Source organism: Sander lucioperca, chromosome 4, assembly GCF_008315115.2.
Source record: "Sander lucioperca isolate FBNREF2018 chromosome 4, SLUC_FBN_1.2, whole genome shotgun sequence".
Lineage (NCBI taxonomy): Eukaryota > Metazoa > Chordata > Actinopteri > Perciformes > Percidae > Sander > Sander lucioperca.
This window is the reverse complement of record NC_050176.1, coordinates 22,217,103-22,235,869: the sequence shown is the minus strand read 5'-3', so window position 1 is coordinate 22,235,869 and position 18,767 is coordinate 22,217,103. Positions and strand designations below refer to the sequence as shown.

At 44.2% G+C, this 18,767-nt stretch overlaps 1 protein-coding gene across 5 annotated transcripts in view; it reads right to left on the bottom strand.

Moving 5' to 3' along the window:
* usp34 (ubiquitin specific peptidase 34) overlaps window positions 1-18,767 on the bottom strand; it is a 109,342-nt gene that overhangs the window by 75,805 nt on the left and 14,770 nt on the right. For all 5 annotated transcript variants that reach the window (XM_036000977.1, XM_036000979.1, XM_036000978.1 and 2 more), the window contains exons 3-7: window positions 12,805-13,366; window positions 11,678-11,728; window positions 5,201-5,350; window positions 4,970-5,037; window positions 287-479 (exon numbers count right to left, since the gene is read on the bottom strand). In XM_036000977.1, the coding sequence (XP_035856870.1) occupies window positions 287-479; window positions 4,970-5,037; window positions 5,201-5,350; window positions 11,678-11,728; window positions 12,805-13,366 (1,024 nt within the window). The remainder of the gene's footprint in view (window positions 1-286; window positions 480-4,969; window positions 5,038-5,200; window positions 5,351-11,677; window positions 11,729-12,804; window positions 13,367-18,767) is intronic.

The window sequence follows — 18,767 nt, the reverse complement described above, 5'->3', positions numbered from 1 at the left end:
TAGAGCTGTTTGGAGCAGTTTGTGAACAGTGTTTTCTGTTGGAGATGGTAAGTCCCTTTGGGGTGGACTTTGGGCTTTTTCACTTTGTAAACCTATAACGTGCACAAAAAAAGATATATAACACAATAAAGGAAAGGGGAAAAGCCAAAAAGCAGAATATGAGCGCTTTAAAATCTGGCCCAATTTGAATTCGTAATTGAATAGCCCCGATCTAGACCGTTAAAAAGCCCCTATCAGCCGACCCCAATTGAAGTGTATGAGTATGCTGAGTCATGTTTTGACTCACGGTGATTTGGCTGAGTCCTGCCAGCCTCATGGTCAGCGTTGGGGACATGAAGTATTTGAAGGCGAGGTCCAGGCTCTCCTTGTCGAAGCACAGCGCGCTGTCCAGCGGCTCCTTCACCGTGCTCCACATCAGGTCGGCCATGTTGCGCGCCGCGCTCTGCCGCAGCTCCTGGTCCGACAGCTTACACAGGTACCTGCAGAACAGACGGCCAAAGGTTACTGAGCTGAAGATCAGAACTCATTGGAATAACTTAAAACTTATACACACACGCACAGCTCTTGATGCTAATGTTTGGACAGAATGAAGTTTTAATTTGATCTAGAGCTGCAAAGATTAATCGATTAGTTGTCAACTATTTAACTAATCCCCAACTATTGAATTGATTAATCGTTTGAGACATTCTTTACAAAAGACCAAGTATAAATTCTCTGATTGCAGCTTGATAAATGTGACAGTAAACTGAATATCTTTTGAGTTGCGGACCAAACAAGATATTTGAGGACGTCGTCGTGGACTTTGGGATTTTCGGACATTTTATAGACCAAACAAATAATCGATTAATCGAGAGACTAATCAGTCCCTCCAGAAAAACGCGATCGTGCGATCGCATAATTCAACGCATAATCGGCCAAAGTCTACATATTTCTGCGGAGGGCCGCATTTTTTCAAACACGCCGCACTTTTGCCGCATAAATTGCCGATTTCCGCGCAAACTATGCTGGGCTTGCATGATTTCATAATCCCCGCATTTTCGTTGCAAAAAAGTCACACATATATCTTAGCAGAAAGTTGAAAAATGTTGCGTTTACTTCACACAAGAGCAGCTATTTTCCCCTGTTGCCATGGGAACGAACGTTATGAAGTGACGTAATTACGCGACGTGAACGTCATCGAAAAGCTGCAAACCCCGCGATGAAGCCATGATGAGACCGCAGTTTTTGCAAGTTCCCGCAATTTCATCGCATAAATATCCCGCATATTCCATCGCATTTTTTAAGAAAACGTGCCGCATAATCAAGGATTTTTGCCCTCAAAAACTCTCTCTCTGAATTGACCGTTTTGTTGACTTACAGTATTTCGTACGTATGTGGGCTTCCTTATTAATAGCTTATCATGTACAAAGTTGCATTTGTTGTTGCTTTGTGACCATTTTCACACACAGAGTGAAGCGTGATTTATGTTCCTGTGTGGAGCCTCCACAAAATCGGCCTTTAGAAGATAAACACCCCAAATGATGTGAATATGTGCTCTCCTAAAAACACGGTTCTCAAGCAAATTTTTTTACTCTACATCCATTTTAGCAGACACGCTCTTCACCTGCACTTCTGACAGGAAAAACCCACCAGGAGGAATTTGAGTAGCTTGGTGTGCAGCATGCCAAGACACACAACTGTGATGACTTTTAGATTAGACAAAAACACAAAAATCTGTGATCTCTCTCATTTTGAATTTCTGTCTATGAATCCAACTTTGCGTATGACCTTTGAGGTGCATTTTTTTTTTTTTTAATCACACTTCGTTTCCAGGCCTGTGTGGGCGGACGTTGAGAGATCTGATCAACAGCAGAGTGCTGCTGACTCATCCAGTCTCCACTATGACTTTGTGGTTGTTTTTTTTCAGATCTTTTCTGATGAGCTGGGATGCTACAGTTGCTGCTTGAGGGGGTGGGGGGGATCGGGGGGAGTTTTGCTGATCAAACAAGATTTAAAAAAGACCAAACAAGTAGAAAAACCTAAACTGGACTGAACCCTGGAAACATTCCTAAAATCTGTTAAACAAAGTTGGAGTACGGGTGGTGGGCGGGGGAGGAAATCGATTCTTAGACGCATCGCCGTAAATACACCGCCTGGTGTATTTTCATCAGTCCGTTGTGTCTGCCCTGTATAAACAAGCCCAGAATTGATCAACAGCTCAGAGTCTTATGATGGAGCATTACCGATTGATTTTTTATTTTATTTTTTATTGACAATATGCCAGTGTTTGAGTGCCTTAATTCTAATGCTTTGGCTACATTGAACGCCTAACGTATGCAGACCGTTCGCGGAGCCTACGGCCAGGTAAAGTATCTTTTAACCGGCTTCACCTGCTGCGCACGCGCGGCGTAGGATTGCGTGAGTCACAGGCGAGACGGAGAGCTTTTGCTTTGGGATTGTTGTTGTCTCTTCAGTTTTTTGGAGCCGGCACAGCGCCGTGATACATCAATCTACTATCAGCTGTTATCAGAGGACGCAGGGGACAGGAAACAAGATATAAAGAATCTCAAATTGAAATTGTCAATACGCTCCTTGACAGTCATTAAGTTGTTTCCTGTGTATCAGTAGTTTTAATTTAAAAGAAATAATGACACTGTATGATCCATTTCTGTGTAAAAAGGGCTGGACACACCTCGTGTAAAGAATATAAATAGAAGACTGTCCTATTTTTATGCTTGTAGAGCAGATCTCCACGGAGCAGAAGCACAAGTACGCGCCGCTCTTGTGGCCGGTGTCGCCAGTTTCATTGATTATAGTGGAAGCGTAGTTTTGGAAAGGCCGCTCCGCATACGTTAAGCGTGCAAATGTAGCCGGCCCGTCTACAGAACCCAGAAATTGCGTTCTTGTTTAGTTCCGCCGTCCGCCGTGCGTCGTACCACACCTGCCCGACTCTAGCTCGAGCCCTTCCACTCCCTGCCCGGCGTGTTGAACACCCCCGCGTCTCCGTCAAAAATATAGACCTGTCGCGTATTTGGAGTGGAGCGGAGATCGGCTTCTGGGACGCTCTGCGTTGCAGGCTGGTAAAACAACAAGCATTGTCTTGAGTGGGACGCAACGCAGACGTGACTGGTGAGATCTAGGGGTAAGAATGACCCAAACGCAGATTTTTGTCTACAGTTTTAAGAGGTGATCCAGAATGAAAATCTGTGGAATTTAGCAGTTTTTCTGCTTGTGGTGGAGATGTGTTAACAATCAGATTTGTTTTTTTTCGTTTTGTTTTTTAAATCTGCGGAAAATTCTGTGGGAAATCGGCCCTGCCAATGAGCCACCTCGTTGCTCATTCACTTTAATTGTCCTATTAGTCTTATTGGACTACAGCCTTAGGATCATAATAAAATCAAGGAATGACCCTTTAGTTCTTATTCTCATAACAGTCATCTTTTCATTCGACCACTGTGTGTCTCTGCTCAGCGAGACGGATCAGCCTGCCGACGCTCTGCCTCCTCTAGGGTCATGTGAGGAGAGGTTCGCTGGAAACCTGGCAACCGTTGCCGTGGTGACGGAAGCTCTTCCTAGCAACACATGTGTGGCACTTTGGTATTTGGGGGAGAGAGCACGATGAGCAAGGTGCACTCACTGACTGACTGAGTAAGAGAGAGAGAGACAGAGAGAGAGAGAGAGAGAGAGAGAGAGAGAGAGAAAATCGACCACGTCTGGCTTCCTCACTTTAAATGGCAGCAAACATCGGCGGAGAGACACACCTAAAATAACTGCCAAGCTTTTAAAATGTGCAATAAGTAATATTTGAACATTGGACAGAACAACAGAACTCAGGTTTGATAAGATTACTGATAAAGACATGGCAATCATATCCCGATCTTTGGTTTGTTCTCGTTTTGAATCAAAAAGTCACCGCCCCAATCCTCTGCAGAAGCTACATTTCCTGCGGGCGGAGGAGCTGTCGGAGGCTGTGCTGACAGGGAAGGAAGGTGTTCAACAAAATGGCAGCTACTCCGTCATATACAAACCAGGGACTCAAGACAGGCCTGCTGCAGTGTAGAAATAATACGACAAACAGGACAAAAGAGGGCTACTGTTGACACCGACGCCGTTTTCGATGCCTCCGTCTGGCGGAGCACGTCGTTTTAATATGGTCATCACATACAGTATCATAGTGTGTTATACAGTGTTCATTTTTATGGCTTTAGATCGTTTTATTTTTGTTTTTAAATGCTTGTTTTACTGTAGGCCTAAAGCATGTTTTAACCATTGTGAAAGGTGCAATAGAAATAAAGTTTGACTAATTATGCGTGCTCCATGCGCAGAACTATGTCATTTACAATTGGATTAATTCCGACACCTTGAGCTTTTTAGATACAATCAAACTGATGGGTTTAAAAATGCCATCACAATGGCTGATTTTGCACTGTTGGAAGATGTGGCAAATGGAGACAGACGGCAAGAAAACTTGCTGGCAAACAAGGACGAGTGGGGCTTATAAGCCGGCTCCGACTTCATCGAGCTGTCCGGTTGGATCTCTGCGCCGTTTTGGGCCCAGCGTTACAGAGAGGAGCACTCGGAGAAACCACGCCGTGCCGGTCCTGCTTCAAGAGGGGTCAGCTCCGGCGTCCCGTGGCAAAAGCACTTTCTCGAGGTAGCGCAAGGCGTTTTTTTTTTTTTTGCATCAACTTTAATGTCGGAATTAATTAATCTGCAACATGTTGTCACTCTACAGCTTTTTTGGTATTAGTAACGCCCACACTGTACCCTCCAAACATCTTTTCCTCTTTTCCACCTCTCCAACAAGAACTCCAACTTCACATTGAGTGAAATTCCGCTAAAGCTGCGCCACATTCAGAGTCGATTGTGATTTATAAAAAAGGGAAACCGGCAAAGTACGTGCGGGCGCAAAATCAGAAGATTGCTGTGCGTACGCCACTTCTGACGCAAAGTCGCCACACACTGTGGCATTCATTGAGAGTAAACTCACCGTATTACGTAAGTGCGGAACGGTATGATGTGCTGCATGACCGCAGGAATGTGCAACCATATTCGGATCTGTGGGCAGGAAGAGGACACAGTATTTAATATCAAACTCACATGAAATACATACAGACCAAACAAATAACCGATTAATCGAGAAAATAATCGACAGAGTGACGATGAAAGAAATCGTTAGTTTCATGCGTGTGTGCGTGTGTGCGTGCGTGCGTGGACTCACGTTGGAGACGATGGTGATGAAAGCGTGTGCGATGGGGAAGGGGAGGCTCTCCGGAGTGCCCGACTCAAAGCACTCCTTCATCAGGGAGAGGCCGTGCTTCCCACAGAACAGACAGACGTAACGCAGCAGATGCAGAGGCACCTCCACGTCCTGGTGGGGACACAACATCACAGGCATCTCATAACGTGATGAAAAATATGATGCATTATCAACAGCTCTTCTTTTTTTCCAGAAGCCCTTGCTGAGTCGTGCTCAATGACAGCCAACTGTGGCGTGTTTTTTGGAGCAGGACACGCAAAAAACTTTTGGGTGCATACAGACATCCAGAGACATTTAGTTTAAAACTACCTCGCTTAAAAATCAGGTTAATTATCTGTGAGTAAGCAGTAAAAGCCAGGGTCCACTAAGGTCTATATAAAAGAGACTTCAGATACAGTATTAGGGGACCACTAAGGTCTATATAAAAGAGACTTCAGATACAGTATTAGGGGACCACTAAGGTCTATATAAAAGAGACTTCAGATACAGTATTAGGGGACCACTAAGGTCTATATAAAAGAGACTTCAGATATAGTATTAGGGGACCACTAAGGCCTATATAAAAGAGACTTCAGATACAGTATTAGGGGACCACTAAGGCCTATATAAAGAGACTTCAGATACAGTATTAGGGGACCACTAAGGTCTATATAAAAGAGACTTCAGATACAGTATTAGGGGACCACTAAGGCCTATATAAAGAGACTTCAGATACAGTATTAGGGGACCACTAAGGTCTATATAAAAGAGACTTCAGATACAGTATTAGGGGACCACTAAGGTCTATATAAAGAGACTTCAGATACAGTATTAGGGGACCACTAAGGTCTATATAAAAGAGACTTCAGATACAGTATTGGGGGACCACTAAGGTCTATATAAAAGAGACTTCAGATACAGTATTAGGGGACCACTAAGGTCTATATAAAGAGACTTCAGATACAGTATTAGGGGACCACTAAGGTCTATATAAAAGAGACTTCAGATACAGTATTAGGGGACCACTAAGGTCTATATAAAAGAGACTTCAGATACAGTATTAGGGGACCACTAAGGTCTATATAAAGAGACTTCAGATACAGTATTAGGGGACCACTAAGGTCTATATAAAGAGACTTCAGATACAGTATTAGGGGACCACTAAGGTCTATATAAAAGAGACTTCAGATACAGTATTAGGGGACCACTAAGGTCTATATAAAAGAGACTTCAGATACAGTATTAGGGGACCACTAAGGTCTATATAAAAGAGATTTCAGATACAGTATTAGGGGACCACTAAGGTCTATATAAAAGCATCCAAAAAGCAGCATGTCATAGGACCTTTAACATTTGCTTCTATTAAGCATTTCTTCCTGGCTTCAACTCAAGTGTGTTGGAAAGTTTGGTGTAGTCATGCCAATTTTGCTGCACTTATCAATAAATCATGAACTTGTTTTGATTACAACTCAAAAACACTATGTATTTTAATAAGATAAATCAATTATTTGTATGTTTTCTATCTGTTACTTTGGCCAGTAAAACAATGAAAGCTGGAAGTTTGTCTTAGTAGTGCAGCTCATGTTTCATTCAGCCTGTTCTTAAATTCATCCCCTGAGCTTAATAAAAACTTGAATACGCTGGGAAGTTAAAGGCCATCGAGTTGGCAGATTATATGGGGACACATCACTGCTCTCTGGGGGAGAGTGACTTCATCTGCAGGAATCCAAAAAACAAAAAACAAAACTCACCCTTTTTTTTTTCCAGTACACAATCCCTAACTCCCATCTACAAACTGCAATATACACATCAGCTAATAAAACAGTTTATAATACTGCATTCCTTTCCAAAACTTTGTTATTAAACTGATTCTGATCTCTTCAAATGTTAATCTCAGAACAAAGAAGAAGAAAGAGCAGCATCGGGAACACGGACCACCAAAACCGCCGTTACCATGGAGATCACGAGGCTCGGCACACTGTAATAATGTGGCCGTCGCTTTGACAAAACAGCCAAAGAGGGCAGGAAATGTGGACAATACTTAGCTAAACAGAGAAGTCTACACACTCACTGACATGAACCAAAACGGTGCTATCAGGCCTTTCTGATAACAGCTTTCAGCTTCTGTGAGCTGTAACACATGAACAGTCTTATTAAAAAAAGATCATTTTTTTCTCAAGTCTCAGATACTTTTCTATACCTGATGTGACATCGGCTGCCTTTGTTAAGAACAGTAATCTAGAAGTTACACAAGCCTTTATTTGGTACGTCATTTTCTGATTTGTATTTGTTGGTGATCTACACCAATTTTTATATTTTTAAATTTTAATTCATTTTTATATATATATATATATATATATATATATATATATATATATATATATATATATATACACACACACACACACACACACCTAGATATTGGCATGGGGTACTTTCCATAAAATCATCTCTCAATGCAAATCAAACCAGCTATTAGGCTAACTGAAATACAACCATGTCAATCTCTAGGTATGGTGAAGGGTATGTGATGATGTGGGGTATGGTGAAGGGTATGTGATGATGTGGGGTATGGTGAAGGGTATGTGATGATGTGGGGGTATGGTGAAGGGTAGGTGATGATGTGGGGGTATGGTGAAGGGTAGGTGATGATGTGGGGGTATGGTGAAGGGTAGGTGATGATGTGGGGGTATGGTGAAGGGGATGTGATGATGTGGGGGTATGGTGAAGGGGATGTGATGATGTGGGGGTATGGTGAAGGGGATGTGATGATGTGGGGGTATGGTGAAGGGGATGTGATGATGTGGGGGTATGGTGAAGGGGATGTGATGATGTGGGGGCCAAGGGAACTTTATCAGGATGCATAGTATCCTGGATCCATGAAATAACTGGCCTTTCAAAATAAAAGTCTGCCTGCCTCTATGGGAATTTAACATAGGGGTGTACTTGCGTATGCCCCCTGTATTTTAAGGAAGAACATTATTCATTCACAAAGAAAATTGGTGTCCTTAAAGGTTGGATTTTTACATTTTACACTGTATATGTACACTTGGCATGGGCCGGTTACCGGTTTCAAGGTATACCGCGGTTTGAAAAAGTCAGTTTTAAAACCACACATTTCATTCACAGAACGTGCAGTTTAGAAACCCGTCTCTCTGCCAGTGTGCAGTGTGTTTAAAAATAAAATACATTGTGTTCAATTAAAAGTTAAAAAAAATAAATAAAACATTTTAAAGCTGTAATTGCAATACCACAATACTGTGAAACCGTGATATTTTTGCTGAAGGTTATACCATCAGAATGTCATACCGGCCAATGCTTAATATACACACTTCTCATTATGCATTATATACGTTACTACATTCTTTTTTACATTCAGTCTTATTCATTTGCAATACTGTCTACACAATTTTATGTTATTTTATTTGTTCATATTTTATCCTTATATCTTAACTTATCTTACTTGTGTGTTTTGTGTTTTTTAAAGTTATTTCAGGAGCATTGTTGGAGGTGCCTGAGGCCTAAGATTTGAATTGTCAACGACTTCTGTATCGCACATGACCAATAAAGAACCTTGAACCTTAAAAGTTATCGTGCGTAGTTTCTGTCGCCCCCATGAGGAATTCTAAGTAATGACAACAATGCTGTCAGCGCACAGCACCCTCCCCCGCCCCCTCCCCCTCCCCATCCTCCTCCACGCAGTTGCTAGTAGCCAAGGAGGACACGGAGGATTAAAAAAAACAAACATGATAAACTCTTCAGAAGAGCATTTCCGTGCGCGAAAGTCGCCGGACACCACAATCTTCTGAACATAGCCATACTGAGAAATACAGAGAGAGTTGTGTGGAGCTGATAGTCTGAATTAGCGTTGTAGCAACTCATTTGGTAATGGCTTGAATGTAACGGACGTTCATTGATAATAATAACGCGTAAAATATAAGGTTTTATTGTGTTTATCTTCTCCCCATTTTGAAGGATGTTCCATCCCAATGCCATCGAGTTCATTCATACTTAAAAAAAACAAAAGTAGACTGAGTCCACAGGACAAAATAAATTCAAGCTGGTCCAGCCAAGGCAGAGCAGATCGTAGCAACATGAAACCTCTCATCAGAGAAGGGTTATTTTTGGACACTCAGCCCCCATGGGTTATCAGATGTCCGAGGTCAGATCTGGGATAACCTCTTAGGTCAGGAGAGAAAAGGTCTTGCACTGAAGTAAAATGTTAAGTGGGAGAAGACAGACGTTATTAGTCTGAGATTATTTGACAGAAAGTTTTGGATAAATGACTTTCAGATAAGAACTTCTTTACTTGTTCTTTAGACAAAATCCCAGGATGTGAGTCAGCGACAACTGGTGTTAGTAAGACTTAGGTATTCTTCTTCTCAGTCCAGGGCCGATGATGAGACATTTCCTGTTCATTTGTTCAAATAATTTCCACCGCATGTGCATGATGAACTCAGACAGCAACCAAAAGAAAGGAGTGCCGGGTTTTCCCTGCCATAACAAGGCTTTAGGTGCAGCACCCAGGCCGTTTTGGACACCACCTAAGCCGAATCGATGTAAAATCATTGTGAGCATCAATACTATCATAACTAAATGGCTTTTCTCAGCTCTGATGATTGTGGTTGGTCCCCAGGTTGTCTATATCGATGACGTTCCACTTCCGGGATTGCTCCGTTGCCGCCGGAAATTCCGCCAGATGCCCCTCTTTTCAGCCGGATGTCCGTTACCTTCCTCTTCCTTTGTGTTGCCGTTCTAACCTCTGGTGGATTTGTGAGGACTATGGTTAACTGCTCCTCAGATCTCTGCAGGGTAAATCCAGACAGCTAGCTAGACTATCTGTCCAATCGGAGTTTGCTGTTGCACGACTAAAACAACTTTTGAACGTACACATGTTCCATCAAAACAAGTTCCTTCCAGAGGCTATTTTGCAGAGGCACCAATCACAATCATCGTGGGCGGTGCTAAGCGCCAGACAGGGCACTTGGCACCGCCCAAGACGACTGTGATTGGTTTAAAGAATAATAAATAAACCAGAGCACGTTTTTCTCTCAACCAGGAATGCTGTGTGGACTAGCCAGACCTTCCTCTGCAGCGCTGTGGAGGAAGGTCTGGCAATGCGAGACTTGCCCCTAGTGAACTTCTTTAGCTAGTTTTGTCTTTAAGCTTTTTGAGTGTTATATATTTATCATCTAGTCATGCTTTTCCAACATTTCAGACACATATGGAAATAATAAAGGTCCAAATTGATGTGAAATTGCATATTCTTTCTGTAAAATCTGAACATTTTCTTGAAGGAGAGGACCCCTTAAACACCCACCGCCAAATACGTGCACCCAAGTCTTCCACAAACCTAGGAAAAAACACAGAGTGGAAGTCTCTAAAGGCCTGCTGGCTGGGAGAATAAACCTGATAAACCAGAGTCTTTTTCAGCACGTCATGTGACATACGGGCCGCTGATGTCCTCGTCTCTTACGGCAAACTCCCAACAGGCCTACATCTAGTTTTCATCATCACCCCTGCACCCCCCGGCTCCTGCTCTGGATTCGGCACAGCTGTCGGTTTCGAGAGCTTGTTTGTGCAGTTTCACAATAAAACAGTTTCAGGACAAGAAGAAATATGAGAAACAGGACAAGCACAAGAACAAGACGACGGAGACACATTTTAACTTTTTAAGCACATAGCAGACAATAGTTCCCAAAGCACGTTTGTTCGGTTTATGAATGATTTTAAATAGTGTTTTCCCCCTCACTGAAAAAGGTCAAATCTATTAAAATTGCAATAACAATGTGTAGTGACATATGTAGGAAATTACTGTTTGGATTAACCTCCCCTTGTGTGCTGCTCCTAAATGGTGATTTTATTCTCTCTAGCCTTTTTGCTTTTGACTTGTGATTTTTTAAACATTTTTCTTTTTTTAAAGATTATTATTTTGGACATTTTTGGGTATTTATTCCCGACAGGACAGCGTAGGCTTGAAAGGGGAGAGAGAGAGGGGGGAATGACATGCAGCAAAGGGCCGCAGGTCAGAGGTGATACCGCGGCCGCTGCGTCGAGGACTAAGCCTCTTTATATGGGGCGCGCGCTCTACCAGGTGAGCTACCCAGGCGCCAGACTTGTGAATTTTTAAGCAATTCCCCCCTTTCTGTATTGTTTTTGCCTAGGGGATTCTTTTTTCATGTACACCGACAACATTTGTACTAAATCTACTAATGTATATTTTCTTTCCCCTACGAGAGTTTTGTACGCCGTTTTTTGTCAATAAAAAGTAAAAAAAAAAGTTCCCGAAGCAGCTTATATTCAGTCAGGAGTTTCACTGAACTCAATGAGGAAGTCTGTTTTTATTGCAGCAGACATCGCTGGTCCGACCTGGCCCTAATGGAATATGTTTTTGAGGGATCTTGATGTACACTTAACTTGACTCGGTGACCATAAAAAGGGACAAAGTAGATTACTTACATTCATGTCGCAGAAGGAGCCCAGGATGTTACTTTCATGAGCAGATATGTCCTGGGGGGAAAGAAACGGAGACAGAAAGAACAAAGAGTGAATCAGAGTTTTAGAAGTCATACATGACAAGAACAACTGCCATCCTGAAAAAGAGTCACTAAAATGACCATGACGGGAGGATGTTACGGAGCCGGGGAACAGAAAACGGGAAAAGCTCGGTCACATTTGGTTTTGAGGCATAAATGAGGGACTGAGAGGAGTTGTTGTGAGGATGATCGGAGGGACCTGGGGGCAGAATGGGGGCAGAATAGAGTCAGCAGGTCAGTAATGTATTGTGGAGCTAGTCCATTTAAGGCTTTAGAAACAAATAGTAAGAGCACAGTTTTGTTGAATAGTGGTCTAAATGAAAGATTGTCGTCACGTATTTAATTAATTCTTTTTGTTGAACCAAAACTACGCATTGAACGAATCAGATGCTGTAAAGATGTAAGTCGAGTAAAGGAATAGGAAGTTAGGAGAGAAGGAATCCATCCATCCATCCATCCACCCATCTATCCGTCTATCTATCTATCTATCCACCCATCTGTCGATCCATCAATCTATTTACCCATCCATCAATCTGTCCATCCATCTACCCATCTATCCGTCCCTCTATCTATCCATCTACCCATCTCTATCTACCCACCCATCAATCTGTCCATCCATCTACCCGTCCCTCTATCTATCCATCTACCCATCTGTCCATCAATCCATCCATTTATCTATCTATCTATCTATCTATCTATCTATCTATCTATCTATCTATCTATCTATCTATCTATCTACCCATCCATCCATCCGTCCGTCCGTCCATCAATCCGTCCATCCATCTACCCATCTATTCGTCCATCCATCCATCCATTCTTCTCTCCATCTATCCTAAAAAATTGGCGTCAAAGGGAATTTGCCTTAACTCGTTATTATCGCGTTCATTTTGACAGCCTTAATATTCAGAATATTTACAACCTGTGCATATTTTATATATTTATTGTCATATAGCAAAAACAGTATCAGCCTCAAAAATCATGTACTTTTCAGGCTCTTATCTGCATACGTGGTGGTGTGTGTTGGGTGTGTGATGTGGGCGTAGTCCTCACCTCTATGGTGGGGTGTGTGTTGTGTTTGTAGGCCGTGTAGAGGGGGAACTGGATCTGGAAGATCTTGGCGGCACAGAGCAGCAGCTTCTCCCTCTCCTCAGTGCTCCAGGAGCTGAACGGGTCCTGGTTGTCACTGCTGCTACTTTCTCCGACACCTCCATCACCACCCCCAGACCCGCAGTCGCTCTCCCCAGGCTCCAGTGCTTCCATCTGGGCTTCGCATGGCCGGCTGGGCCCCTCGGCCTGGCTCTGGCTCTGAGTCTTATTCTGGTTTAGGTCGGGGGTGTCGGCGTCCTCTTCGGCAGAGTCTCTCTCCACATTCACAGGTTCGTCCTCCCCGGGTGAGGACGGCTGGGGGAGGGATCCGGGTGCAGCCTCGCCCCCGCTCCATTCAGACCCCCCCTCGGCCCCAGATGCGCCTCCTTTATGGGTGTGGTCCTGGGTGCTGCAGAGGCGGTCTCTCAGGCTGCTGATCTGAGCGATGACCAGGTTGATGAGGGCGTAGACCAGCTGATTGAAGACCTCCAGGTGCTTATACTCCTTGAAGCAGCAGAGACATTGTCTGAAGACACAATGCAGGAGGAAGCGTTAAAGAGGAAATCAACATGGCTGCAGAGCCTAGAGCAGTATTAGTGTAACAGTGCACATATATCATAAAGAAATATCTCAAGGATGTAATGTAGACTAAAAGTTGTTTTCTAAAAAACATAATTCCTGGAGGGACTACAAAGGTACAAGCACAAACAAATCAGTGTTATGAGTGAACACAACATGGCATTAGATTAACGTTTTCCGTTTTAAAGTTTGTGTTAAATCCCTTCACGTACCAGCTAGCTCACTCTTCACTACTGGGAAAATGTTACAGAAAGTAACACTGAAGCAATGTCTCCACTTTAGTTTTCACAGATAGCAACAGTAACATCAGATCCTGTGTGTATTGGTAAAATGTCCTATTGAAACAGTGCTAAACAAGCAAGAGGCTTGATTCAATTTCATTTCAGAAATCATATCCTCGGTAAACTTCAACTTGTGTGAAAATGTCTTTTGCCAATCTTCACAAACTCAACTTTTCTTCCAACAAACTCTGACGGCGACGTGCATTAACAAACCTGACATGTAAGATGACAATACATAATCTGGGACTGTTCTTGACTCAAGATATTCTTAGTCAACACTCGTATGATTTTTCCGACAAATTAATTAGTTGATCTAATCGACAGATTTGTAAAAACGAGTTTCTACAGATCAGAATCCCACAAAAGTAACACTGTAAATCTTGTGTTTACCAGAGATGTGCTTTTAACTTTCCTGAAAATAAATCATTCAGCATAAAAAAAAGGATAAAAAAAATGACTAATTAACTAAAGAAATCTTTGTCGACTAAGACCAAAACTACCAATTAGTCGATTATCGGCTAACAGGGGAAATCTAGACGCACCCTAGTGGCAGCAAATATAATTTGCAGCCAGGGTCGTCTAGCAACTCTCCGCTGACTTGCGAGCTGGAAAAAAAAACTCTAGTCAGGCCAATCACATCGTGTATAGAGTCGGTGGGCGGGGCTTAACGCAATGGCGGCAGAGTTGCGACGGTTCCGCGTGAAATTCCCCGCTACTTGAAAATAAAGAAGATGGCTGCTGCTGCTGGAGAACAGCGGTCTTTGGAATCGGCTTTGGCCGCGACTCTGGAAGACTTGGAGTTCAGCTTTTCTTTGAAATAAGAACAAAGAACGGCACTGAAGTCATTCTTAACCCTTGTGTTGTCTTCCCGTCCCTTTTCTGGTTCAAAATTTTAAATTAAAACTTTTTTTCAACATTTGGGTCGTCTTTTGCGACACTTTTATCGCTTTCCCCAACGTTTTTGTCACTTTTTTCCAAGTTTTTTGACATTTTTGTCACTTTTTTTAATGTTCTTTTATCTTTTTTTTTTTTTCAAAAGCTATAAAATTAAACACCCAAATTCAATAAAAGTAGTGAACTGATTATTTACTTTACTTGTGAAGAGTGTTGTAGGGAATCATCCATGTTATCTTTTTTGACAATTTGGTTGATAGAAACCCAAATTTAAAAATTTAAAAAAAAGACAGAAACTTTGTGAAAATGGGTCAAATTTCACCCGAGGACATCAGGAGGGTTAAAAAAGTCAGATGTGTTCGGAGTTTTGCCGACCGGCTACCTTCTACGTTGCTCTGGTTGGTTGTAGCGCCATCCTATTGCGTGCAGAGGGAATTTGAAAGACAACCGTTTATCCCGCCCCTCGGATTGAGCCCTGCCAATGGTGAGTTCCCAGACCCAACATCTGGATGTGGGTCTGGCTTGTCAGGCTAATCCCTAGCATTAACATCAAGACAAAGTAGATTTTAAAATACCATATATCCATTTCCAACTTTTGTTTCACACAGTAAACGGAGTGTGTGCGAGTGCACTGATGTTTTGCGTGTCTCAGTGTTCCTCTAACCCATCACTTAAGTCAAAGTACAGGACGGGCTACCAGCAATTTCCTCTTACTTTCAACAGAGATGGAAGCATAACACACTCACAAATAAAGCACAGCAGGCCCAAGGATGGATTGCTTCTTGGTTAACGTTCAAACAAATGAGTCAGCAAAGTTTTGAATGTTTAGGTCAGCGACTTTAAGTCTCCTTCTTTATACCAAATATAAAAACATTCCAGCTGGATGAGTAAAAGCAGAACAAAAACAAAAGGACAAACCTAACGAGAGTCCTTAATACTCAGAAGTTCCGCTCCCATAAAACAAGAACCATCTTTCTACTTGAAAAGAATATTTAAAGAAATGGCTTTTTTTATATATATATATATATATATATATATATATATATATATATATATATATATAGTGCTGCTCATAAGTATTCATACCAATGCTAAAGTTGACTAAAAAGAGGAATAAAAAAAAAAATCATCTTTTGGAAATTGATCTTAATGCCTTAATTAAAAAAAATGAGGAAAAATCCAACCTTTTAAGGACACCAATTTCTTTTGTGAATGAATAATGTATTGTAAATAAATAAATGTTCTTCCTTAAAATACAGGGGGCATAATTATACATACCCCTATGTTAAATTCCCATTTTTAAAGGCCAGTTATTTCATGGATCCAGGATACTAGGCATCCTGATAAAGTTCTCTTGGCCCTTGGAATTAAAATAGCCCCACATCATCACATACCCTTCACCATACCCCCACATCATCACATACCCTTCACCATACCCCCACATCATCACATACCCTTCACCATACCCCCACATCATCACATACCCTTCACCATACCTAGAGATTGGCATGGTTTTATTTCAGTTAGCCTAATAGCTAACCTTTGCTCAAAGGTAGCCGGACTACAGTTGGTGAAGACGGACGTTCTGAGTCATTCGTATCCACGGACCATATCATCCCAGCTCGTAAGAAGCCTGCATGACTGGCGTGCACACGCACAACAGAAATTCTAGAGCGCAATTTTTACCCGGAGAGTTTTGGCAGATCCTCTCCTGGAACCATCACCTTATCGTGGTGGAGAGGTTTGTGTGTCCCTATGAACCTGAGGGCTGTGTTGTCTGGAGCTTTGTGCTCCTGGTAGGGTCTCCCAAGGCAAAGTGGTCTCAGGGGAGGGGCCAGACAAAGAATGGTTCAAAAACCCTATGAAAAAACGAGGTAGAGATGGAGTGACCCTGCCCGGAGAAAGCCCGGGGCCCCCGTCTGGAGCCAGGCCCAGATGGAGGGCCCGTCAGCGAGCGCCTGGTGGCCGGGTTTGCCACGGAGCCCAGCCGGGCACAGCCCGAAAAAGCTACGTGGCACCTCTCTCTCCAACCCATGGGCCCACCACCTGTGGGAGGAACCGCTGGGGTCGGGTGCGCTGCCACATGGGTGGCAGTGAAGGTCAGGGGCCTCGACGGACCAGACCCGGGCAGCAGACGCTGGCTCTGGGGACTTGGAACGTCACCTCTCTGTGGGGGAAGGAGCCGGAACTTGTGCGGGAGGTGGAGCGCTACCAGTTGGATCTGGTGGGGCTTACCTCTACGCACAGTCTCGGTTCTGGAACCATACTCCTGGATAGGGGTTGGACTCTTTTCTTCTCCGGAGTTGCCCAGGGTGTGAGGCGCCGGGCGGGTGTGGGGATACTCACAAGCCCCCGGCTGAGCGCCGCTACGTTGGAGTTTACCCCGGTGGACGAGAGGGTCGCCTCCCTACGCCTGCGGGTTGTGGGGGGGAAAACTCTGACTGTTGTTTGTGCATATGCACCAAACAAGAGTTCGGAGTATTCGGCCTTCTTGGAGACCTTGAATGGAGTCCTGTATGGGGCTCCAGTGGGGGACTCCATAGTTCTGCTGGGGGACTTCAACGCGCACGTGGGAAATGATGGAGACACATGGAGAGGCGTGATTGGGAGGAACGGCCTCCCTGATCTAAACCAGAGTGGTTGTTTGTTGTTGGACTTCTGTGCTAGTCATGGATTGTCTATAACGAACACCATGTTCGAACATAGGGATGCTCATAAGTGTACTTGGTACCAGAGCACCCTAGGCCAAAGGTCAATGATCGATTTTATAATCGTTTCGTCTGATCTGAGGCCGTATGTTTTGGACACTCGGGTGAAGAGAGGGGCAGAACTGTCAACTGATCACCATCTGGTGGTGAGTTGGGTCAGAGGGTGTGGGAAGACTCTGGACAGACCTGGTAAGCCCAAACGGGTAGTGCGGGTAAATTGGGAACGTCTGGAGGAGGCCCCTGTCCGACAGACTTTCAACTCACACCTCCGGCGGAGCTTTTCGTGCATCCCTGTGGAGGCTGGGGGCATTGAACCTGAGTGGACAATGTTCAAAGTTTCCATTGCTGAAGCTGCGGCGGGGAGCTGTGGTCTTAGGGTCTTAGGTGCCTCAAGGGGCGGTAACCCACGAACACCGTGGTGGACACCGGTGGTCAGGGAAGCCGTCCGACTGAAGAAGGAGTCTTTCCGGGATATGTTATCCCAGAGGACTCCGGAGGCAGTTGCAAGGTACCGAAGGGCCCGAAGGGCTGCAGCCTCTGCCGTGAAAGAGGCAAAGCAGCGGGTGTGGGAGAGGTTCGGAGAAGACATGGAGAAGGACTTTCGGTCGGCACCAAGGTGCTTCTGGAAAACCGTTCGCCACCTCAGGAGGGGGAAGCGGGGAACCATCCAAGCTGTGTACAGTAAGGATGGGACGCTGTTGACCTCAACTGAGGAGGTAATAGGGCGGTGGAAGGAGCACTTTGAGGAACTCCTAAATCCGACTAATACGCCCTCTATGGTAGAGGCAGAGCTGGAGGATGATGGGGGATTGTCGTCAATTTCCCTGGTGGAAGTTGCTAAGGTAGTTAAACAACTCCACAGTGGCAAAGCCCCAGGGATTGATGAGATCCATCCAGAAATGCTTAAAGCTCTGGGTGTGGAGGGGTTGTCTTGGTTGACACGCCTCTTCAACATTGCGTGGAAGTCGGGGACGGTGCCTAAGGAGTGGCAGACCGAGGGTGGTGGTTCCCCTTTTCAAAAAGGGGGACCAGAGGGTGTGTGCCAATTACAGGGGTATCACACTTCTCAGCCTCCCCGGTAAAGTCTACTCCAAGGTGCTGGAAAGGAGGGTTCGGTCGATAGTCGAACCTCAGGTTGAAGAGGAACAATGCGGATTCCGTCCTGGTCGTGGAACAACGGACCAGATCTTTACTCTCGCAAGGATCCTGGAGGGAGCCTGGGAGTATGCCCAACCGGTCTACATGTGCTTTGTGGATCTGGAGAAGGCGTATGACCGGGTCCCCCGGGAGATACTGTGGGAGGTGCTGCGGGAGTATGGGGTGAGGGGGTCCCTTCTCAGGGCCATCCAATCTCTGTACGACCAAAGCGAGAGCTGTGTCCGGGTTCTCGGCAGTAAGTCGGACTCGTTTCAGGTGAGAGTTGGCCTCCGCCAGGGCTGCGCTTTGTCACCAATCCTGTTTGTAG